This window comes from Medicago sativa, chromosome 1, assembly GCF_051527215.1.
Source record: "Medicago sativa cultivar Bolivia chromosome 1, Bolivia_mono, whole genome shotgun sequence".
Classification (NCBI taxonomy): Eukaryota; Viridiplantae; Streptophyta; class Magnoliopsida; order Fabales; family Fabaceae; genus Medicago; species Medicago sativa.
In genome coordinates this window covers 90423906-90449704 of record NC_140749.1, presented here as the reverse complement: position 1 = coordinate 90449704, position 25799 = coordinate 90423906, and the positions used below count along the sequence as shown (strand labels likewise).

General features: G+C 34.1%; 2 protein-coding genes and 1 long non-coding RNA gene across 3 annotated transcripts; 2 read left to right on the top strand and 1 right to left on the bottom strand.

Moving 5' to 3' along the window:
* The first annotated feature begins 6721 nt into the window (after window positions 1-6721).
* On the top strand, window positions 6722-9447 carry LOC146959010 (uncharacterized). Its single transcript, XR_015024779.1, has 3 exons — window positions 6722-7078; window positions 7332-7867; window positions 8054-9447. It is a non-coding gene; the product is annotated as an uncharacterized LOC146959010 (long non-coding RNA).
* A 2285-nt stretch (window positions 9448-11732) lies between these two features.
* Window positions 11733-18055, top strand: ELP2 (elongator protein 2). Its single transcript, XM_085740531.1, has 10 exons — window positions 11733-12054; window positions 12128-12215; window positions 12443-12528; window positions 12626-12779; window positions 12875-13035; window positions 13151-13822; window positions 14617-14938; window positions 16136-16353; window positions 16651-16828; window positions 17401-18055. The coding sequence occupies exons 1-10, from the start codon at window positions 11914-11916 to the stop codon at window positions 17889-17891; spliced, it is 2511 nt and encodes an 836-aa protein (XP_085596657.1). The 5' UTR covers window positions 11733-11913; the 3' UTR covers window positions 17892-18055.
* Window positions 18056-21770: 3715 nt separating this feature from the next.
* On the bottom strand, window positions 21771-24645 carry LOC146959008 (uncharacterized). Its single transcript, XM_085740542.1, has 2 exons — window positions 23183-24645; window positions 21771-22955 (listed from the first exon to the last, which is right to left on the bottom strand). Exons 1-2 carry the CDS (start codon window positions 24517-24519, stop codon window positions 22046-22048), a joined length of 2247 nt encoding a protein of 748 aa, XP_085596668.1. The 5' UTR covers window positions 24520-24645; the 3' UTR covers window positions 21771-22045.
* Window positions 24646-25799: the final 1154 nt, after the last annotated feature.

The following is a 25799-nucleotide window of genomic DNA, read 5'->3' as shown; positions in this document are numbered from 1 at the left end:
CATATTGTATTCCGTCAAATCATAAAAATATATTGAAAGTAGTTGTATAACATCAAAGAATGATGATTTCTTATTAAATGATACTCCCTCCGTCCCTCACGTATGTCAATGCACAATTTTAAACTTAAATTTCTTTAATAATTTAGTAGAAAAAATTACGAAAATTTGATATTTTGAAAATATTAATCGAGACGAATCTAACAACATCTTATATGCTATATTTTGTTTTTATATATTAGTAGAAAAATAGAGTCAAAGCATGTTACATGAATAGTGCAAATATTCTAAATAGGTCAAGTAATATAGGACGGAGGGAGTAGTGTAAAACTAGTATTTTACATTCTCTCCATTAAACTCGTATTATAAATAAATATTAATGATAATATTTACTTACTCTAAAATTTATAACAACAAAATGGTGTGTATATTTTTAATGGTTAGCCATTTCGGCACTTTGTTTTCCAGAGTATCCTCAATCCTCATTTTAGGTTCAATTTTACTTATTTACCCCGACACTAATGGCGTGGCAGCACCTAGGTGGGCGTAGTTAGTATACATGTCATCATTTTTTTTTATTACAGTAATGTCATTATTAGCACTTTTATTCGATAATAGGTATTTTATAAAATATTTTATTGTCAAAAAATATTATATTTTATCGAAATATTATTTACTATTTAGAAATAGGGAAGCTAATTCCTAAACCTATTCTCCTTTCGTAGATTTTCTCCTTCTAATTACATCATCTTCACCAACTTCTTTTGTCTTCTTTATTTTCATCTTCAATTTAATTTACTGATGTAACCGCAATACCATTATTAATGTAATTTCCCCAGCAGTCTTCCATGTTTCAATTGTAACATCCTTTGCTTCAGGGCCTTATTTATCGATCCTCTATTTGTTTCTTTAATGTATGGTGTTCCAGTGACTCCTTTATCATGTATTTTCCTATGATTCTTCATTTTTTAGATTTGATTTGATTTTATGATTCTTCATCCATGAAGGTGGTAGCAATAGGTTTTTTTTCTTTTTTTCTTTTTTTTATCACAATAACCCAAGCATTTGATGCACTAATGCAAATGGTTTGATGAGTCCATTTCTCATTATAATATATTGAACCCTTGCCATACTACTACCATCTATAATGTTTCAAGCACTCATATTAAGACGCAAATATTGCATGTACCCTACTAACAAGGTTTTTTAACACATTGCTCCTTCCTTGACACTCCCACAACAAAAAAAAAAAAAATCCAACAAAAATGAATAAAAACAACCAAAAGTGTGTAAATTAAAAACCCAACTTATTCAAAGAAGTAATTCTTCATGGCCTCTAAGATCCAGGAATGTGATTACGTTTGTCCATTTCAATATCTTCATTTTGGTATCTCATTCAAAAACCGGCTGTGTCGGCCTTGCAGTGTGCCCAATAGTACAAAGTAGAAGTCAGTATTGAAAACAGTGTCAAAATAGCCCCGACAGCAAACGCACCTTTGCGAAGTGCGCTGCAAGACAAATCATATGTCGAAATCGAATGATGCCCTTGGTATTTTTTTTGGTATGTACTTGTAGCAGAGCCTGCTAACAACTAACAAGAACGCCTCTGATGCCAGAAAACCAATCCTAAATTCACAACAATGATAAAAAATCATCAGTACTTTCATCCATTTATTAAGTTGTGACACTTCATGTTGAATATATATATATACACACACACACAACAAAAAGCATCAAAATTGTTGGTAGTAAATAGTATAAGCTAAATTCAATTACCAATACTTTCTCTCGTATCCCTCGTGTCTCATATACAAGCAACAATAACATCAAAATTGTTGGTCATAACTATAAGCAAAATCCAATTGCTTATATTTATGGACAATTTTTTTTTATTAAACAGATGCCTATTAACCATCTCATGCAATCGAAATTCAAGTTCAACCACTTCAATATATATCAGATTATTACTGATTCATAGATTTCTATCCAACCCAATACTAGAGTGTTCACATCCAAAATTATCTAAATTAAAACCGCAAAACAATCCAAAAACAAACAAAAATCGCACAAAATCAAAATTTGTTGGATATGTTTTTGTAACAACCGTTCAAATTGGATCGGATTTTGAACTTTCAAAATCAAACCAAACTGAACTGCATACATAAATATAATTTTCTTTTATTTCTATAATATATTGCGCTAATTTATTATCTGTTTATTTTTCATTTTTTTAATAATACTTATTATACCCCTAAAAAAATACTTATATGCTTCAAACAAAATCTTTTTAATAATAGTTAAATTTAATCTTTTTTCATTTTTATTTTTTTTACAAAATTTATTTGTTTTACTATTTCATATGCTTCAAACAAAATCGTTTATTTTTGTCCCTAATTTTTTTTATATGTTATGCTATGCATCAAACGTATGCTTTTACCGTGTCTTTCTAATATTAATTTTAATAAATTTTAACCACTTGAATTAGCCTGGGGTGGTGGTGCCTTGAGGCCTCGAAGTGTGCTCCACCTCAAGGTCCAAAATTTGATTCTTTCTGGTGCCAATTTGGGTGAGTTAGGTTCGATTCTTTTCGTGTCAATTTGGGTGAGATAGTTTAGCTTCTTAAAAAAAAAATTGAGATTTTTTTTATAAAATTGTAGTTTGGATATCAAAAAACTAATACAAACAGCCCCATAAAATTGTACTCCCTCCGGTCACTATTATAAGCAAAATTTCACTTTTTAGATACATTGAATAATAAATGTATCTAGTCTATAATAAAGACTAGATACATTAATTACTCAATGTATCTAAAAAGTAAAATTTTGCTTATAATAGTGACTGGAGGGAGTATAAGATTGAATCATATATTTTTTAAAAGTTCTGCAAACCAAACCGTAAGTATTTAATTTGTTGGATCGGATGACTTTTTACTTTATAACAAATCCAAATTGTGCGGCAAACACCCCTATCCAACACTACATGAAATCAAACCAAAAGCCGAATTCACCTCAATTAAATATTTAATCCTTTACTTGAAAGTGGACAATCAAATATTCTAAAGGGAAATGCTAACCGGTGTCCCAAGCACTCGTTAAGGATATGAAAAAAGAAATTATATAGTAGTTAATGCATTGAAATTGTGTAATTAATTTATAATAAAGTTAAAAACAGTTTCCTTTTATAGTGATAATTCTCTTTTATGGTATGTTTAACCAATACCTCAGGGACACCGGTTGGCAGTACCCTATTCTAAATTATAACTATTTGTTGATTGATCATTTCTCTTAGATCTTCATTCCTTCACTACATTGCTCCACAAACTCAGTTTTATTTCTCATGTGTCCCTATGCTATATGAAATACACTTATTCTCGAATTAATTTAGTAACCTTTTTTAGCATCACTATCCTAATTATTTCAATAAGATTCTCAAATTTTAAGGTGATCAAACAATTTAATAAAAAATTCTTCATCGTCATCTAGAGGGAAATATCCACATAGTAACGGTTAAACAAATCAAAGTTGACTTAATTTGAAGCAATTTGGTTTCAATGAAGGTGTTTCATTTTGCTTTGCGTTTTTTAATTAATCATTTTCAAACAAAGGATAATTTGATAAGGCGTGGGATTATTTCTCATGATTTGTCTTTCTACATTGATGGATATGAGCTTGAAGGAAATTGATCTCGTCTTTTTTTTTTATGAGCAATAGGTCGTCGAGATGGGAAGCTTTGAAGTCATGTTATAACCATATTAGCAACAATGGCTTTGTTAAACCTTTTTTTTTTTTGTCTCGTTGCAAAAATTACGAGGATTTTGATAGATTTAAGAATTATCAATAATAAGTTGCTCGACATAATTCAAAATTGAAGTTGCTTTGCCTATTCAAAAATTTAAGAGGGATAAATGTCCAGCCCATACAATTTTAGGGGATGAATTGACGAATTTTTTTTTTTTGGTACAAATGAATTGACGATTTACTCGGCTTTAAATTATGATTAAAATTACCAAAAAAATCATGGATAAATATAACCAATGCGGGCAGCAATCACAATAATAAATCTTGACATTGTGACGATAATTACGGTTGCTAAGAACGAATTAAAGTCATTAATAAGAATAATCAAGTAGACAAATTGCAATTGAAATTCACTGGAAAAAAAATGATCAAATGCGTATATTTTTTTTTGACAAAATGATCAAATGCGTTTGAATCTATAATTCAAGCAATGGTACAAGGATGATATAACAAAAACTAAGCAAGGGAAAAATAACTGTAAAACAAACGTAACTGAAAACAAGGTAAAATGAATAAGCAAAATGGAAATGAAAAATAAAATAATGATGAATTAGGAATGATAGGGAAGAGATTACGGAGGCATGCCATTGACATGAACGGTGGATGGAATTATGATAATTTTATGGGTAAAGAAGATGGGTGGGAAAAATGCGTTTGTTGTTTATAAAAAAGAAAAAGAAAAAAATGTGGATGAATTTTATCAGTATGGGTATTTGATTTTTTTAACGGTAAGAATTGGACATAATTTACGTGAGATAAAAAGTCGTGTTGTCGTTTAGTAAGTTACAAAGGCTCTGTTTGGTAAAAATAGCGGATAACTGATAAGCTAACTGATAGTTTATAGCTTATAGCTGATGACTGATAGCTTATAGTTGTTAGTTGATGACTGATGACTTATAGCTGATAAGCTAATTGAAGTGTTTGGTAAAATCAGCGGTTCAATAAGTTGATAAGTGTAAAATGACATAAAAAGACATTCTTAATTTATAACAAAATTAGCATCCATTAATATTTAAGTATTTAAAATTTACTAATTTAAATTATTAATTTAATATATCTTTATTTTATATTTTAGTATTTATTTTCATTTCAGTATACTTTGTAAGAAAATAAATATAATGATAAAATATAACAAAAAAGTAAATTATATAGACGTAAAAAATAACAATAAAAATATTTGTAAAAAAAACAATTAAACTAGACATGAGTCTTTCTGAAGAAAAAAAAATAAAACTAGATGCGAGCAAGTTTAATATAATGGGCAAAATTTATGTGCAAAGAATTTAACCGAACAAAAAAAATTACGTCCTTCGAAAAAAAATTAACGTAATTATATACAATTAAATGTCCTTAGAAAAATGTAAAATGAAATGCAACAGTAAAAACGAATATTTTTTTTAAAAAAAAAATCTTTCATTTGTGAGCATTTAAAACATAGATATCTTATTTAAAAATATAGGGGTAGAATTGGTTTTTAGAGAAAATAGCAAGGGTAAAGATGGAAGAAAAAATGATAAGCTACAGGCTCAAACGCTACTTGAAATAGCTTCTGAAAAATAGTTTATAAGCTCGTGAAATAAGCTATAAGCTCGTGGTAAAAGACCATTACCAAACAAAGTTTTTTTTGTCAAACGAGTTCATAGTGGGCTTACCAAACAGACCCAAAAATTTCAGATTTTATCATTTTCCTTGCCTCCCGTTTGTCTTTTTTTGAAACCTTTTCTCCAAGCTTGCATCAACCTACACCGATAGGTACACAACACATAACAAAACATGTTTACCATTTAACTTATTTTTTTAAAAAAAGTTTAACATTTAACTAAATAACACATAACAAAACATTGTTATAACTTATTCATGAAGCAGAGTCGCATATCCAACCAGTTGCGCAGTGTTAACGACGTGCAAAGTTCAGCTCCCTGTACAAGTGGGCTAGGACATTTGCTCCCCATGCAAAATCACAAACCATCTAAAAGGTTACACGTGTACTTTAGATGAGTCGAATTAAGAAGGTGGCACTCTTGTCAACAGCGAGCGAGATGTCCACCAAAAACAACAGATATATCCAGATAGTATGACCTCAGTTCTTTTACATCTCCACCTTAATAACCTCCGCTTTGGTCGCAACTGTTGCATGTAGATGTTTCCCAGGATCTTCACTGAAGAGGCTGAAACGTGCATGAGCCACATTTCTCCATTTTAGCATGTTGTAACCGCTCCCACCTTGCAGATATTGTCATGGTAGGTTTGTTGCCTTTAACACGGTCCAATCTAGGGTCCATACATGAAACAATCAAAATTACATACACATCAATCTATATATAAAAGTTGCCCCAAGCAAACAATTTCGCTCTAATTTTTCAGAAGCCCTAATGTTTATAATTACTGTTTTACCCTATTCCAAACTTTAATTATGAAAAATAAAAAGAAAAATTTGGCTTTTCATCTTTTTGCGCTACAAACATGGTTGTTTCCGCTAAACCCTAACTGTTTTACCCTAATCCAAATTTTAATTATGAAAAACAAAAAGAAAAAGAGTTGTTTTCATCTGTTTCCCCTACCAATATGCCGCACATTTCTTCCAAAACCACAAACAGATAAACCACGCAAATAGCAAACAAATAAACAGATAAACATGAGAAATAAACCACGGAAATATCTCAAATTGTTGTTTTGGCTCAAAGTTGTTTCCTATCACACATAAAGCCGCAAATCAAACAAAAGACTTGCTTCCTATATTGTTTCCAACCCTAACAAAAATTCGTTCTCCTTTTCTTGACCTATGGCTGGAAGAAACATGGAAACTCTCCTCTCCTATCACTGCCTAACTGGTATTATTTTTGCTATTTTATGTAACTATTTTTTGCTGATGTTTATATTATTTTTGTTTCCTTGCAATTTATGCATAACCAATATTTCACTCTTAATCAATTTTGGTTGTGTGGTAGTTATCTCATGACAAATGTTTTGTATTGATTTTAATTTTGTACCTATTTTTGTTTGTGCTTTTATTTTGCTGAGTTTTTAGAGTAAAATTGCGTTTGGACTCTATTATGTTTTTCATGCTTTATTGGCTGTTTTTGGATGTAGTTCTTGATTACTTCAATATTATTAGGGAGAAAAAAGAGTGGAGGGGACTGAGAATGTGGCAGGTATATAACTTTGATGTGAAGGATGGTGGTGTGGCTCGATTTGAGTTCATATGTTGAAGATGATGGAGAGTGGCACTTTGATGAGAAGGTGATGCTCTGTTAGTGTGTGTTATGCTGCGCCATGTGTTTTAGGTATTTAATTTTTTTTTTCTTCTGCTACTTCAGTTTCAAGTTTGCCTTTGGTGTTATTGTTTAGCCGTTTTGTAGGATAGTGTTTGTTCATTCAGTTTTACTGTTTTCCCAATTGAATTCATTACCCTCTTCTTTAGGACTTCTCATGTATAAATAGGGACCGTTTGTTTTATTTTGATTCACATTGTCTTAAAATTATTTATATCTTTCCTTTTTATTACTCTCTCTAACACTTATTTGTGTTTTTTCGCAGTCTATTTTCCCTGGATTGTGTGATAAAGGAAGGTTAAACCTGAATTGAGAATGGCAGGGTCCTGATACATTAGTTTGCTTTTCTTCCTTTATTTTATACCTTCGTGGCTGTTATTGTTACTTGATTATTTTGTTATAAATCTTAGGCATTTAAAATTGAAATTATGTAGGTGTATATAGAATCATCCCCAAAGTTAGTCTATCACAATTGTTACAGTATTTTTATATTGTTATAATTTATAGGCTGGTTCAGTGTTTGTAGCCATCATAAGCTTCGATTTTAATTGAAGTTAGACACAAACACATCCATTGTCGGCTTCAGTGACAGTGTACAGAAGAAACTGACATATGAATCATAAGAAAGTATTCACAAACCTATTTTTGGAACTATTTTTTTATTTTTTTGTATGTTTATGTTTGTGATGAACATATGATTAAGTAGAATGACTCTTTAAGGGGCAGTTCTTGCAAGTAAGAAATCAAACATTTTGCAGATAAGGGATCTTCAAATTGAGGGTTTATCTCCAACTGTTATTGGTAAATTAATCTTTCTTTAGTTGTTTTTTCATTTTGTTTTTTTTCTTTCATTGAAGACCATTGCTGTAGTTTTTTTTTTATGGAACTGAGATACATTGGGCTTTTTAATTTTATTTTATTATTCTGCTTGCTGGTAGTATTAAGTTGAACTAAGCTTTAACAATATGTCATGGCTTCATTTTGTAGTATAAATGCACAATTAGAGCTAAAGTTCTCTTTTTGTCTCTTACACTCATACAATAAAAAGAAAAACCATGACCATGTGTGTTAGACAAATTTCAAGTCTGCAATGTCAGGATCGATCAATTACCGAGATAAGTTCATGTTTAAGTTTGTAATGTTTGATTTGTGGCAGTTGGCAAATTTTGTTGCGGTTGGGGTTCTTAAGCAACTTTTTGTTGCATTCTCAACTCTGTTCTCACATTAACATCTTTTTCTGCAGTGTATTCTCAGCTATTTCTTTCTCTCCCATTCAAGCAAATATCAGGTGAGACATTAAAACAAAACCGAACATTGTCCCCCATTATAGTTGCAAATTTTAGTGATTATGAGCAGGTTAGGCATTGTGATAGTGAATGTGATTCGGAACATTGCAGGACAAATTGTTTATTCTTTCTCTCCCATTTAAGCAAATATCAGGTGAGACATTAAAACAAAACCCAACATTGTCCCCCATTATAGTTGCAAATTTTAGTGATTATGAGCAGGTTAGGCATTGTGATAGTGAATGTGATTCGGAACATTGCAGGACAAATTATTTATAAAGAGATTGTCTGGTCTAATTTTGATTGTGCAGGATGGTATGTAATTTTGTGTTTGATTGTGCAGGATGGTATGTAATTTTGTGTTTGCTAATCTGCTAATGTATACTAATATCATTTTTTGCAAACAGAAATTCTATACTGAACATGCCTTCATGATCTTCTTGTTATAGTGTAGTGCTTTTATAATTCTTTTTCTTCGGCGTATTTGCTAATATGCTTTTATGAGCTTCTGCGGTTATTTATTTTTCTCTATTTCTGTTAATCTTATTCTTCTTCTGCAACTTTTTTTTTAAAATTCATTATAATGCCATCATTCAAATACATCTGCTAAAACTATCATCATATTTCCTTTAAGTTTGTGTGCTCTTTCAATTCGGCTGAGTTTTTTTTTTAAAAAAAGATCTATAAAAACCGCACATTCTATCGTTTTTTTTATAGTTCTTTTATTTTTTATGCTACCATGATAGAAGAATAAAAGGATTCATGGAATTAAGTGTTTTTTTCAATTCATATTTGTTAATGTGCAGCGCAACTGATTGGATGTCCTTGATCTCGATTGAAGTACCGTAATTTATGTGTTCACTTCAATCAAAATGAGGGAAACCGTTTTATGCCTTTTCATTCAGTGTATCTATATAATATTATTAATATGATGTTTTATAAAACTTATGTGACTATATAATTATACATTTGCATTTCTCACGTGCTGTTGCTGTTGTTCCAAATCTGTTGATTGATATATTTAAGAGTCACCTGAAACGATTTGTTGAACTAAGTGATCCTAATTATAATTAGTTTGAAGTAATGATTGAAGTCAAAGACAATAGATATTGAAATCTGTTGATTGATATATTTAAGAGTCACCTGAAACGATTTGTTGAACTAAGTGATCCTAATTATAATTAGTTTGAAGTAATGATTGAAGTCAAAGACAATAGATATTGTTTCGCCCATGGATGGATTGAGCTTCATCGCATTTATAACCTGAAGTATGATGGTTAAATCACTTTAATACGTGTTCAACCTGATCGGTTCATTATCCAGGTGCAAGATAGTTATGGAGATGAAATTTCCTACCCAACCCATGTTCCTGTTTAAGTTTAAGATTGAGTCGTGTTCTTTACCCGGATCATATAAAAGCAGCAACTTTAAGTACTTTGTTGTCAACTGGTTGAAGAAGAAGGACATAACCTCCTGGTATTTGTCTTTAAAGTTACATTCATTTACATCAAATATTTAAAAAAAAATTATTACATTGCTATTATTTTAATAGTGTATCTTTCAAATTATTTTTTTTTTTTATTTTGCAGACATTGTCCTATGATAAGTTTATGGATTCGATGCTTTCAAAGGATTGCAAGACATTTAAGCTGATTGATGATACCGGACATGCTTGGAACTGTACGAATAATTTTGAACGGTCACCTTTGAGGCAATGTAAAATTGGTGGAGATTGGAAGCATTATTGCATAAGTTTAGGACTGTGTGAAGGAATGGTGATAAAGATTGGTGCTCCGTCCCTTGAATACAATGAAGTTTTCTTTATCACATTGAAATATTATGGATTGGATTGATTGACAATTGATGTAATAGTTAAATCATTTCTGTTTGGATTTTTATTTTTTTAATTAATGCTTTGTATTTTGGTGGTATGTTGCGAACCTGTGGTATAATATCTATGGTACTGGCGCACAATTTTGTGTTATGATTAATTAATTGATTAAGAGTTCATCATGGTCTGAAAATTGTTACTATTATAATTTAAAAGTGGTCTGAAAATTCTCCTAACAGCGAGGACATTGTTTGCATTATCAGTACTTCAAACGTGGTTTACAAAGAAGTTTTACTAATGTATCAAAATGAATTCCGTGAAATACAATTGTCTTTATTATCTTAATGTGAATGTTTTGGTTAACGAGTTATGTAATATGTCAATTTGTTTTTGAATGTGAAATTTGCTATTTATATGACCCGTGCGACAGCACGGGTGAAAAGTCTAGTATCAACAAAAATACACATAACAATTAAAAAAAAACATTTTTCAACAATTACTTAACGTGTTTGGATTATAGAATCCAAACGCATCCAATACCCATAAAAAAATTAATTCAAATACTCATCAATTAAATAAATGTGATCTTACCTTATGTTTGATGTTTAAAAAAGCTTGAAATGTGATGAATTCAAACAAAAAACCTTAAAAATCACCTAATGCGTGGTGTTTCAGATTTTAAAGGGTTTGAGGGAAATCCTTATTTATTAATTTTATTAGGTCTGCAGCAACTTAACCTAATATTTTCCTTCCAATTTGCTGTATTAGATTAGCAGTAATTTAACTTAACAAATTTCATCTAAAAAAATGCATCGCACCAATTTCATTCCCATCCTTTTGTCTTTTTTTTTGTCAATATTTTGTACACTTATTTAATACTAAAAAAAGTGCATCGCACAATTTCATGCCTTTTATTTTTGACAATATTTTGTACTCTTATTTAATACTAAAAAAATTAATCGCACCAATTTCATTCCTTTTTTTTTTTTTACAATATTTTGTACACTTATTTAATATTAAAAAAATGCATCGCACCAATTTCATTCCTATCATGTTGCCTTTTTTTTGACAATATTTTGTACACTTATTTACTACGTTTACAAACAGAATACCCTAATTTCCATGCAAACTCGGCTACCCTAATTTCCTTGTAAACTTGGCTATATATACCAAGTCCTAAACCGTGTTTCTCTGAAGAAGAAAAAAAATCCTAAACCGTGGTAAATTTCACACACAACATAATAATCATATATTTTGATATTTTGATTTTTGCAAATGGAAGGACGTGATCTTACAACCTTCCTCTCATACCACTGCTTAACTGGTATTCTAATCTAACATGCTTAACTGCTCAACCGTCTTATGCATATTCTGACAAGACTCGTGCGTCGTAACCGTTTGAAATGGAGGGTGTTTCAGATTTCGGTTGTGTTTGATAACACAATAAGCTACTAGTTTATAGTTTGATGGACTAACTTATAAGCGTGTTTTATAATTACATTGCTTTTATGGTTGTTCTACAAATATAATCCGAAAAAAAGATAAATCGAAAGAAAAAAGAAGGAGGTCGTGAAAAACCGGTACTGTGGGAAATTTTAGGGCTTTTTGGGCTGAAACACCCACTAACACTGACTGACCCAATTCTCTTTCTTCTTCTTCTTCTTCTTCTTCCCAACCATCATCGCCGTCGCCCGATAATCTCGCTGCCCTCTGTCGGAGCTGCGATAATAATGCATATCGAAGAAGGAGTTGAAGTGAAAAGGGTATTCATTGGAGCAGGATGTAACAGAATAGTGAACAACGTTTCTTGGGGTGCTTCTGGTTTTGTTTCTTTTGGAGCTTCAAACGCCGTCGCCATTTTCAACCCCAAGGTTACTCCTTTTCACTCATCCTTTATCTTTAATTTTTGTTTCTTATCTTTGAATTCATTTTTTTTTCCTGCAGAGTGCTCAAATTTTGACCACTCTTCCTGGTCACAAAGCTGTTGTCAATTGCACTCACTGGCTCCCAAGTAGCAAATTTCTATTCAAAGGTACACTATATAAGTGCTTATGGCTTTAAGTTGTTTCTGTAAACTATCATAGAGAGTATAGAATTTGGCTAAAAACAGCTTTTGAAAATGTTATAAGCTGTTTCCATAAACTCTCTCAAACAATCTCACAAGTACTTATGTCAGTAGATAAACGCAAATAAATAAATTCAAACAAGCCCTAATAATGTTATTGATGATTAATACCCTCTCTTACTTTGTATACACAGCAAAAGAATTGGAACTGCATTATTTGCTATCTGGAGATGCTGATGGTGCTATTATTCTATGGGAACTGTCCCTTGTTGATGGGAAGGTACATCATGTTTCATTCTTCTTTTTTACTTTCTTTATGTCACTTGATAGCTTTCATTTAATGGTTTTTTGCATATTTCTATTTTTTGCGTTTATAGTGGAGGCAAGTGTCACAAGTACCACAATCCCACAAGAAAGGGGTTACATGTATTGATGGAATTATGGTTTCTCAAACTGAGGCAATGTTTGCATCTACTTCTTCAGATGGTACTGTTTGTATATGGGAACTTGTACTTCCACTGACGAGTAGTGGTAAGCCCTACTTTTCCAATGACAATGTTTACTGTTATGTTTGTATTTCTACTATCTTGTACATACGTTAATTGATATTTAGTCCATCATTCTAGGTGACTGTAAATTATCATGCCTGGACTCTTTTTCCGTTGGTTCTAAATCTATGGTAGCCTTATCGATGGCGGAATTGCCTGGATGTAGTGGTCAAATCGTCCTTGCAATGGGAGGATTGGATAACAAGATTCACCTTTACTGCGGGGGAAGGACCGGAAAGGTATCTTTGTCGCCATAATTATAGATTACTAACATGAAATTTCAGTTCCTTATAGTTTTCTTTTTGGGAGTGTGTTTAAGTCATCCTATACTTTTTCTTCTGCCTATGAACCCAGTTTGTACATTCATGTGAGCTAAAAGGGCATACAGATTGGATCCGGAGTTTGGACTTCTCATTACCTGTAAGCATCAATGGAGAGGTAAACAATATTTTTCTGGTGAGTTCATCTCAAGACAAATGCATACGAATTTGGAAGATGGCATTACGTAGCTCCGTGCCAAACGGGAATGGCATATACAGGGAGGAAGAGTCAAGCTTATCATCCTATATAGAAGGTCCTGTCCTTGTGGCTGGCTCTTCTTCTTTTCAGATATCCTTAGAATCTCTTTTGATTGGACATGAGGATTGGGTATATTCGGTTGAATGGCAACCCCCTTTGGTTGCATCCACGGAAGGGGAAGCCTGTTATCAACCACAAAGCATTTTATCTGCATCCATGGACAAGACTATGATGATCTGGCAGCCTGAAAAGACTTCTGGTGTGTGGATGAATGTGGTTACTGTTGGCGAACTAAGCCACTGTGCTCTGGGATTCTATGGTGGTCATTGGAGCCCAAATGGAGATTCAATTTTAGCACATGGATATGGTGGATCGTTCCATCTTTGGAAAAATGTTGGTGATGACAACTGGCTTACACAAAAGGTTCCCTCTGGTCATTTTGCATCGGTGACTGATATAGCATGGGCTAGATCTGGTGATTACATTATATCAGCTAGCCATGACCAGGTATTTAAAAATACATCATTATGTCCACAAAAGCTTTACTATAGATTGCATCTGTTAATTTATCTATTAGGATTTCATATCATATGAAAATACCTTTTATAATTCGAAAATGTCTTCCTATATGTTGTCTAACTCACTGTATTAGTATCTTATGATACACGCAAGTCACATCTCGATTTGATACAAAACTGAATCCAATTGGTACAAATCTCGAGTATGTATCTATTTCGGACATGAATCTCATCTTGAATCCCCGGATTCATCATGATGAATCTCGATTCGATACAAAACTGAATCCAATTGGTACTAATCTCGAGTATGTATCTATTTTGGACATGAATCTCATCTTGAATCCCCGGATTCATAATGATGAATCTCAATTCCGCAATGAACCCCGATTCACTCTAATGAATCACTATCTAAATTTAGTGCAAGTCAGCCACTTTTTTTGTCAACACTGTATAGCCAGCCTCTTTTTTTGTTTATCTACGCATGATTTGAATCTTGAAATATTTTGAGATTAGTAGATGATCTATTAACTTATTGGTTTTCTATGTTTTTTGTTTTTTACCTAAAAATGTTTAAAATGCCACATTTTATTGGTAATGACAAGAATGTATTGTACAATTCATAATAAGATTTTATTCACAATATGAATCTCGATTTAACAACCATGGTTTAATTAGTTGTATAAACTTGGCTTTTTTGAAGAGAAAAACAACAAAATTTCAAGCCACTTGTTATCTTGAATTTGTCTTCGCTCTAAAATTGATTTTGCCGTGTCAAAATTGCAGACAACTAGAATTTATGCTCCATGGAAAGTCGAGGTTTCTCTTCAAGATGGAGAGTCTTGGTATGAGATTGCGCGGCCTCAGGTTCATGGCCATGATATAAATTGTATGACAGTTGTTCATAGTAAGGGGAATCACCGTTTTGTTGGCGGAGCTGATGAGAAAGTTGCTAGAGTGTTTGAAGCTCCATTATCATTTTTGAAAACGTTGAGTAACGCCACTTTGCAGAAGTCTTGTTATTCTGATGACGACTTGACAAACATCCAGATTTTGGGTGCAAATATGTCAGCTCTTGGACTATCACAAAAACCTATTTATGCCCAAGGTTAGTTAATTTGTTGAAATTGTTATTTTTTTTTTTATGTGACAAATAACAGGCAGATCTTGAGATCACATTGTTTAATGTTGGTGCTCTTTCTCATTGTTATCTGCTGGTGTTAACTTTGACTGCAAAGGATTTGGCTGTATACTCGTAGGTAGTTGACTGATAGGGAAGTAAATACTTGAATAAAACTATTGGTTGGAAGCTAGCTGCAATTAGTAAATAGTTACAGCTTATGGTAAGCTGTTGGCATGTTGCTATGCAGAATAAAGGTGAATTAGTAGTTAAGGTTAGTAGTTGGTTGGTTATAGGAATATTGTGTGTAAATAGGATACAATAATATAGGGGATTCACACTGATATGTAAATACTTGGTGAATAGACCATTGGCTCTTTGTAGAAGGGAAACCTTAGAGACGGAGTTGTCAATTAGTGGCAATAGTGGCGCTACAATGCTATAAGTATAACACAACAGATTTTGATGAGTTCGCTGCAAAAACTACAGTATTATCCTAGCTTCGCCATTATGGCGATGGCGGCTGTTGTTCCAGTTTCTGAGCTGATGTAGCGGCAAGCCGTCAATAGCAGAAATAAAGAGAATTTTTGATAAAACCAAAGAATCCATGTGTGCACTAAACATGATCTATTTTCACCATAGGAAACTAAAGTGAAGAGTTGGTGAGTATTACTCATATATTCACCATAATACGTAAAGCTTCCAATATATTATTACCGATGCTCTGCATCCATTCCCTTTTTGACTTATTTCAACCCTATTTGCCCACAACTCTAGCTGCTATTTCACATAGCGTATTTTTGGCAGAATGCCAGTTTCCGCAATCTGCTATTGATAACATTGCTCGTAGGAGATACGTCTCATATTCTTTCAGTAAAGTAGTTCTTTCTTTTCAATTCAATTTCTTTGGTTCCTAACAGCTGTTAATAAAAAGTTACGAGAGTTGGGACATATTGTCTACGTACTTGGATGTCTGCATCTCATATTGAGGATATGGGTCCATCCAAATGATGGCTGGTAGTGATAACAATTAACAAAACCATAGTCATAGAAGGGCTGGTAATCTAAATCCCGTGTTTTATTTTCTGATGTTAAAATCTAACTTTTAAAACAATTATATATCTGTTCTGGTGTATTGGTCTCTCCAAAGTTTGTAAATTTGAGGATTATTATTCTTCATTGCAGCTGTACATGAGACCTCTGATACAAATGGGGTTGATGGTCTGGACACCTTTGAAACTGTTCCCGACGCAGTTCCAACTGTGTTTACTGAACCTCCAATTGAAGATCAACTGGCATGGCACACACTTTGGCCTGAATCACATAAACTCTATGGCCATGGAAATGAGCTATTTTCTTTATGCTGTGATCATAAGGGTGAGCTTGTTGCTTCTTCATGTAAGGTATGCACTGTTGGTCTAACTATGGACCTGTATAATTTGACAGAAAGATTAATACTTGTATGAAATTCATTGTTTCTTACAATTTTCTTGACTATGGCAACTATATGCTGCTTATTGTGCTTTTTCTTCAATCCAATTTCTAATGCTCTTTTTTCCAACATTTGATATACATTAATTTCAACCAACTTGGCTTAGATCGTTTTGGTTGCCCGTCTCACCGTTGTACACTTTACTGCTCTATTGCTGATATTTCTACATTATTTGGCAATTGTTGCATAAATAATTTATGCATTGCAGGCCCAATCTACTGCTGTGGCAGAAGTATGGCTTTGGCAGGTTGGTTCATGGAAAGCAGTTGGCCGCTTGCAATCCCATAGCTTAACAGTGACACAGATGGAATTCTCACACGATGACAACTTTCTTTTGACTGTCTCAAGAGATCGCCAGTTCTCTGTGTTTACAATCACAACAACAGGTAGACTAGTCATCATTCTCCTCAGAATGCAAGCATATCTGTTTGCACCTTTTCTGCATTACTATTATGATCATTTTTTTTTTTTGGTGACTTTCTTTGGTTGACATTTGTTGAGTTTGGAGCACATCGATGTTATGGAACTGAATTGAACATTGGAGCACATTTGTTTAGTAATGTAATTCCTGACTGAGAGTATAAATGATTGTTTGAATTGACTTATTTAGACTTATCTACTAGTATAAGCGCTTGTGATTTTGTTCGGGAGAGCTTATGGAAACAACTTATGACATGTCCATAAGCGGTTTTCAGGTTATTTTGATAAGCTAGCTTATGAAAACAGCTTACAGCTTAAATGAAAACAATTTGACTTTATTTTATCTTTTGTTATAGAAATAACTTATACATAAACATTTATATGATAAACGCTTATGTTTTAAGCACTTAATTAAGTTGTTCATTCAAACAGGGCCCCAGGCATTTATTTTACGCGTTTAGTGCTACAAAAGTTGCATGTTTTCTTATTAACTACTGCAACTTAACTGAAATACTAATCACTTAATTGTGGTTTGTAGGAACCAGTGAAATTAGTTATAGTCTTCTTGCGAGGCAGGAGGGACACAAGCGGATTATCTGGTCATGTTCTTGGAACCCACACGGCCATGAATTTGCAACAGGTTCACGCGACAAGACAGTGAAAATCTGGGCCGTAGAGAAGAAATCTTCATCAGTAAGACAACTTATGACTTTACCTCCATTTACGAGTAGTGTGACAGCATTGTCTTGGGTTGGTCTCCCCGATCGAAGAAATGATGGAATTCTAGCTGTTGGAATGGAAAACGGCCAAATAGAGTTGTGGAGTCTGTCCTATAACAGACAAGAGGATGGAAGCATTGTAGTACCGGGTTTCGCCGCTGCTCTTCTTGTTCGCGTAGATCCTTTTATATGTCATGCCTCTACAGTAAACCGTCTGGCATGGAGGAAAATTGAGGAAGATCACAAGAGTCTACAACTTGCTTCTTGTGGAGCTGATAATTGTGTGAGAGTGTTTGATGTAACTGTTTAAGTAATTAGATTATTTTCATCTCCTTATTTTTTGATATATCTGTACTGTAGAATATTTTTTTACTCCTATAGGTATAGGTATGCTAACAAATTTCTCCCTGTTTCTGTTCCTCTTGAAAATATGAATTATTATTATTATTACCACATGAAGTATTTTTTGCTAAATAGGTCGAGTTACTTATGGTGTTTTAAGGTGATAATACCTTCTTTTTTTGTGTACAATGGTCGTGCCTAGGACCGCATACATACTACTCAAACCCTTTGCGACTAGACCAATCCTAGTGGCTTTAAGGTGATAATACTTTATTATTGTAAAAAATGGTAATAGTATTAATTACAATCATTAGATACAGATTAAGAATTCAGACTATTCTTAAAATCTTGTGACAATCTCTTTACCCACCGTTGTATGCTATCATTGGAAAATTCTATCCGCACCAGTCAGCAGTTGGTCACTTTGTTATGTATAAATGAGGAAAGCGGCAAAAACAAACTTGTTTGCCATTAGCTGCAATATTTGACAACTTCTTGATTGATGGTATTAGATTTTTTATATATTTACAAATAGGAAAAAAGGATATGCATAGTATAAAACCAAAAGGAATTGCAGAGATTGAGATATTATTCTTCCATCTGATTTTTAATGGTCGTTATGAATTACTGAATGTAGTTGTCAATCCTTTACCATTTCTGTATGTCCCTGGAGAGTAGATTCTCAGGTGCATGTATATATGCTTCAAATGTACCATTGAAAATATGTAATCTAACGATGCCTTTTATCAAAAAGCGTGCCTTTGTGTAGTGGTGCACAATCGGCCAATTATAGAGTTTACTGCAGTGGGGTGAGCTGGAAAAAATTTCCATTTTGACCGTATCAAGGTGATGAAATTAAATTAAATGTGGTGTCAGCTGAGGTTTTGAATGGGTCCAATGAAGGTGGCCAATTTTTTTTTTATAAGCATGTTATATGTTGGAGGTTTTCACCGTTATTCAGTTGGTAGAAAATTTTGTTTGACATAAGATGGATCCGGGTTAGTTTAGTCTCAAAATTTTAGGTTAGAAAAAGATCTCGAAATATTTTACTTTACTTATGAATGTATAATATGACAATGGGTCATGTTAATCAGTGCTCCCGGGGCACTAGTTAAGGAAATCATAAAGAGAAAGTTTTAAATTAAAAAAGACATTTTATTGACTTTTAAGAGATTGACAACACAATTTTCAATGCAATACATACTATATTTGGTTTTTAACTAGTGCCCGGGGCACCAGTTAACATTACCCTATAACAATTTATGAATAAGTGATTCTCAAGTTGAGTTGGTAAATGTGCATGCCTCATATTATTATTTTTTTGTCTAAGGTTCAACTTTAATTTTATTTATTTTCATAAAACTTACGGAAAAAAAATATGTAAAAGACCTCACAATAAAAATTGTTTTATGCCTCTAAATTTGTTGGACTGACCCTGGAATGGATCATCTCCTTTCGTGTCAGTATTCGTTATACACAAGACTCAAGAATCAAACCTTTAACCATTTTGGTTTGGTTGTGAATTTTTTTTATTTTAAGTAAATTGATTAGGTAAAATTGGTCTGCCTAAAATAGAGTTGAAGAAAAACTGATTTATGTTTGAATACATTAAGCGTGTGTTTGGAAACACGTTTGGAAGCTCAATACCACTTCCCAATGCATTTTCACCGTAAAAAGGCAGAAGCTGGAAAACATGACTTCTACGGTACCGTGATTTTTTACCATGCTTTTACATGTTCCAACAACATACCAAGCACGGTATAAGTGAGTAGAACAATATGTTTAAGTCTAAAAATCAATTATACAATCCGGAGCTACAAGTAAAATCAATTCTAGACAAAAAAAGTCAATTCTACTTTATAGTAATCAAACATATCAAAATTATTTTTACACCGTTAGATTTAAGTTTCTACAAAAGTAAAATCAAACATATTAGTGTCGTGGTGCCATTGCCAATGTGATTGTGACAAATCTAACGTGAAACCAAAAAGACACGTACAAAGTGTCTGAATCTTACCACTCGACCAAAACATATTTTGGTATATTCCGTTTCCCTTTACTTGCATACTATATTGAAGTTTCTCCATTTTAATCTTTTGCGGCACAAACATAGTTAACTCTTTCAAGTGGGTCCCTTGCTTGTTGCCCTCCTCAATTGAGTGCCAGTAGTAACAGTTCACCAATCCGTTGAAAGTTAGAACGGAATCAAAATTTTGATCGGATGAGTTATAGATTCCTTTTCCATCATATGATGGAATTTAGTTCTTGGAAGCAAAGGTTAAGACGCATTAAAATATCACATTGAATTCGGTGGGACGTATACACGCCTTCCTTCCATGCTTTTCTCAAATGGGTTTCCATGACCATCCCAAGTTCTCATTTTGGTCACCAATAATGCACCAATTATATACATTGAATTTGCATCAGAAACATTCATCAGATAAGCAACAAAAATCAGCTTGTGGAATGGTGATGGACCCTGAACACCGTTGACTTTGAAAATTGCTTACCCCATCTATTTTTTGGATGATAATGTTAACAATGAATGTCATGACTCATAAGGATGCAATAAGTTAATTGAAGCTTAGTCAGCATCAACTACAAGCCCTACAAGTTAATTTCAAATCAAAGATGACAACATTTGAGTGTAGGCAGCGGCTTCATCGTGCAAACGTGTAGCTGAATAATATTTAGATTTAAGCATACTTTATGTTTGTTTGTTTGTTTGTTTTTAATCATATACATATATATATACTATGCATTATTTATATTTGGTTCAATTCAAACGTAACCAAATTTGTACGTTTCCCAAGCACACAAGCACCTCATCCATACTTCTGAACCTCGTACAATTAATTAACCACTAGTATCTAACTCTAGTGCTCAATTCAATACAATAAAACATCTCAGTTAACGTACTTTACCACCAAGGTCACATGAAATTCAGTAAAACCGACATATGCAACGTGCACTCTGTTGTGTAAGGTTTTATTATTCTTGAAGTTCACTATACGTCAAAATCCGCCATCAATCAACTTCTTTGTTTTAATATGATTGTATTTGTATCATCCAATTGTGTCTTGGTCAAGAAAACTACAACTATCTAGCTTCCGTTAGTATCAGCCCACGGTATTGTTGCTCCCGTCAGCATCGTCTGATGTTTGATTTCAGAAATTACATCCTAAGTAAGGAAATTACAAATGCAGTGTTTGTCTGCTGTGATTAGTTTTTGTTAGACTATCTAATAATCTCTGAGCTCATACTCTGCAGCTTGAAATGTTCATATAAGGGTTCTATTTTATTTTAATCAAAGTTGTTTTAATCTCTGAGCTCATACTCTGCAGCTTGAAATGTTTCATCTCTGAGCTCATACTCGCATAGAACCTCATTGGTGGATCGTTTTTAATTACCTTTGTCAGCACGCTCTCGGCCTTGAGGTCAGCCCTGCGCACAACTCGTCTAGACTTTATGTATTAACCAACAAAAAGGAAGAAGCAAAGTTCTAAGAAATGTCTAGCTTTCATCCAAAAGAAGCAAACTTGGCAATGACATTTTTGTTTGGCCATTCACAGAAAAATCCAGCATATCAGCTGAAATGCGTGATTTTCCCACATCGAAAACGAATAAGGGGAATGAGAATACTAGATAAACGTGGAATTTTCATTCGTGACTACTCACAAGTGCAAACTTGTGGTCATTTCGAGCAGTTGTATTAAAAAGAATCAAGATGCTAGTTCAATCAAGGCTCCGAAAGGCCACATCCAATTGAACTCGTCAACAAGAATAGTTTGTCAATAGCCAATAGCCATGAATCATACACCATGTCAAGAAACAATGACCCGCAAAATTATATGACAATCATTTCAGGAATTGATATTTGAACTTCACAAATATAATGTTTCAGACTTCAACTTATACAGTATAATAACCTTGGACCGATTTCCTTTCCTATGAATTATGAAATACAAGAAAAAGTACAAAGATAAACACAGTTTCTTATTTTCTATGGCAAATACATACCACAAACAGGTAGCAAACACGACGACCCAACGAGAACTGCATATATAAAACATAAAAGGAAACCAAACCAATTTTTCAAAATTGTTTCTTTTATGAACTTGCTTATAGTGGCTGTGAGGTTCTTATCTGCTGCTTCATGCCGTCTGACGGATGCTGTGCAGGAACTTCCGGTTGCATCATAGTAGCAGCTGCCATGGTCTGGTACTGTGAAGGCATTGTGGGCGCCATAGGCTGAGAGTAGTATACTTGAGCAGGATCAGCATATTCATAAGCATAACTGGCAGGGGCAGCAGAATTAGGAGCCATGGACTGAGACGGATGGTGGATCTGGGAGTAAGTGACATACTGCTGTTGATGCTGACTTGTAGGAACTTGCACAAATTGAGGACTGCCTCCAGTTGCAGCTCTGTAAGCAGCAGCCGTCATTTCAGTTTTGGGTAGGGGAGCACTTCTAATGGGGTTGTAAGCTGCATTTTGTTGAACCAATGTGGTGGGGGTTGGAGGATTTTGGGGTCTGCTAGAAGGGATTGTTGTGGCAGATTCACCCATATTAGCCTGCTGCACAGAAATATTGTAACCTTGTTGGGGCTGTCTTGCAGGTACATAGTAAACCTGGTGATGGGGCTGTTGCTGTGATGGATATACAGGATAGTATGTAGGAATTGCAGGGTTATGATGAATGTAGTGTCCCCCATGAATAAACTGCTGCTGCTGATGATGTTGAAGCTGTTGTTGCTGCTGCGGCTGATGTTGAGGTTGTGGTTGCTGCGGCTGATGTTGAGGCTGTTGTTGCTGCTGATGGAGTTCAAATTGTTGTTGCTGCTGCTGGAGTTCAAATTGCTGTTGCAGCAAATAACCAGGATCCTGTACATGTTGCTGCACCTGGATCCTACCATGTGGATCGGACAAATTGATTTTTGTATCCACCCTTGTAGTTCCAGGTTGAATTTGAATTTGCTCTTGATAAACAACAGGTTTTTGACGTGACATCGCATTTGAAAGACTACTATCACTGCATGATCAAAAACAACCACCAAAAGCCTATTTCAGATATTGCTAAACCACCACTCTAGGTTTATAATAATCAAAGCAATTAACAGCATACAAATCAGTGCAATTAACAACATACACGTTAATGAATTGAACAATCCTATGTAAACAAACATTAAAAATAAGCCATATCACAAATATAAAACAAGAATTACAAAAACAGGTAAATGGAAAGAAGTAAAAGCAAACCTTGAAACTGAATCAGGAGAAGGCAAATCCGAGCCACCGCCACTTGACTTTTGTTGAAATTGAGGAGCTTGTGACTGTGTCTGTGCTTGTGACTGTGCCTGAGATTGTGCCTGAGCTTGATTTTGAGCTTGAGGTTGAACTTGAACAACCTGTGGCTGAGGAGTTGGTGGTTTTCTATATCCCACAGGCACACCATGATCCGATCTCTCATCATCAGAGAATACCCTATTCTGGTAATCACCAACAACCACAGCAGAACCAATTGGAACACCAACCGCCGCCAGCGTAGTTGGCACTGGAGGATGAGGCGGTGAAGACATGACAGCAAAACCCTCATCCTGTAGCCTCTGTCCAATACCACCAACAACCATTTGAGCAAACTGTTCATCAATCCCCAAAACCTTCTGATCCTGCTGCTGCTGCTGCTGCTGTTGCAATTGTTGCTGCTGTTGAACCCTAACACCACCAGAACCACCATCTTCAACATGCACCCTAATAGGAGGCAAATTCGCCAAAGACGGAGACGAAGAAGTCGAACCAAAGGACGAAGAAGTCTCCATCATAGGCGAATCAGGAACAGAATGAACATCCTGCTTCAAATTCTTACAATTCCCAAAAGATCCAGGTTGAGAAACACCATCAGGAGCTTCTCCAGTGGAACCTTGTTCAATATGATTATTCCCAGCAACATCATCATCAAGACCTAAAAGATGATTCACAGAAGAAGCAGCAGAATCAGAAAAACCTCGATTAAGCGACGAAACGGCACCGTTTATGTTATCAAAGAACCATTCACCGGATCTAACAGTAGGATCGAGAATTTGCGGTGGAATTGACTGAGCAGATTCAGGTTTCGATGGAAACAGAAAAAGACGAATTCGCGAGGGTTTCACAGAAGAATTCGTAGAATTCGTTCGATCGTATTCATCGATCATGTTTTCTAAATCTTCATCGGTTGAAACGGAGATTAACGAATCTAGGTCTTCGTTTGGAAGCTGATACTTGAAAGTGAAAGGTCTTCCATTAAGCAAGGTTTTGGAGAGGCGCGTGGATAAATCCGCGAGTGAGGTGGCGCGTTCAACAACAACGATGCGAGTGTCACCGCCGACATAACAGAGAGCTTTGTCGGTTGGACGAGGGACGATGTGGCCACCGTAACTGCACATCAGACGGAGTTTGGATGTGGCTGGAGGGAAAGGTTCGTCCCATGAGTCGTTGTTGCGGGAACGAGGGGAGGAATCAACGGAATCGGGGTAGTTGAGGTGTGGTGGTGGTGGAGCCACGGAGGATAACGGTGGTCCGGTTGACGGCGTTGGAGGTTGGGGTTGCGCCTCCATGAGGATGATGATCGATGAAATGAAATGAAATGAATAATAACTGAATGATTTTTTTTTTGTGCTGCTTGTTGCTGCAGTGCAGCCCCTTTTTGCAGCGCAAAAATAAAAGGACGAAAAAGAGGGCTTATTTCACACAATTTGTTGGCTGTTATATAGTGCTAAGTTGTTACTACTACTTCACGCATGATGAAGATGATCCTCTTTTTCATTTTTTTTTAATCTTATTAATTAAATTGATATTTTCCTAATTTAAATTGATATTTCTGTATTTTACTTCCTTTTATAAACTTTTTTTTATTCATGTATTTAGAGTTAATCTTGAACTAATTAAGATTAAGCATCTATTCGGTGAAGATCGCGGCAAAAAACCACGGCAACATGGAAACTAGGCGTTGGATATTCTTATTTTGCGCTGAAAAAATGTACTAAAACGCGGGTATTGGTTTCCAAGAACGGGTTCAAACACACTTTCCTTCGACAGTTTAATGTTAGTCCCTCCATCACATTTTAGAAACACTCGTATTTTATATGATCGTCGCATTTGAGTTGTATGTGGTTTTTAATGCATTAAGTAGTTGGTTTAATTTCAATGATAATATTACTATATTTATTTAATAACCATGTAAAACTCAAATATTACATGCATTGTGAGACAGAGGGATTGTGTCTTTATTAATTATAGTTATTGAATCAGTCAAGGGAAGTGAAGTGAAAAATGTAAAAATGAATTATAAAAATGTAAAAATGAGAAATATAATAAGAAAAATGTAAAAATGACAATAAAAATAAGATGTAATTGGTATGGGACATGATATTTGTACAACCATTTGTGACAACTTCATGGATGATCCTCTTAATCCTTTTCTTAATATTATTAATTAAATTGATATTTTCCTCTTGACCAATTTTTTTCTAGAACTAATTAAGATTTAGCATATGTTCGAAGAAAAACGCAGCAAATCATGTCGTAATGTAGAAGTTGGGTATCTGAGCTTCTTATTTCGTTGTGAAAAACCCACTCGGGTGAGGGAATTAGTTTCCTAAATTAGTTTCAAACACACTTATTGTATACGATTCGACAATTTAATACCATCACATCTGTCTCATATTAAATGTCATGTTTAGGTCGTGTAATTAGTTGAATTGATTTTAATGATTACTAAACATCTCTATTATTTGTAGTTGGTTTTTTTTTTTGTGGTGTTGAGGTTTGAACCTCAGACCTTGCATATATTATGCATTGTCCTTACCAGCTTAGTTAAGCTCACGGGACATTATTT

Bases quoted from the DNA above. Each gene is read 5' to 3' on its own strand.
- LOC146959008 (XM_085740542.1), bottom strand. From the start codon at position 24,519: ATGGAGGCGCAACCCCAACCTCCAACGCCGTCAACCGGACCACCGTTA. The intron at 22,956-23,182 runs GTTTGCTTTTAC...TTGATCATGCAG, and splicing joins TCTCCTGATTCAGTTTCAAG to TGATAGTAGTCTTTCAAATG.
- ELP2 (XM_085740531.1), top strand. From the start codon at position 11,914: ATGCATATCGAAGAAGGAGTTGAAGTGAAAAGGGTATTCATTGGAGCA. The intron at 12,216-12,442 runs GTACACTATATA...TTGTATACACAG, and splicing joins TAGCAAATTTCTATTCAAAG to CAAAAGAATTGGAACTGCAT. The intron at 13,823-14,616 runs GTATTTAAAAAT...TCAAAATTGCAG, and splicing joins TATCAGCTAGCCATGACCAG to ACAACTAGAATTTATGCTCC.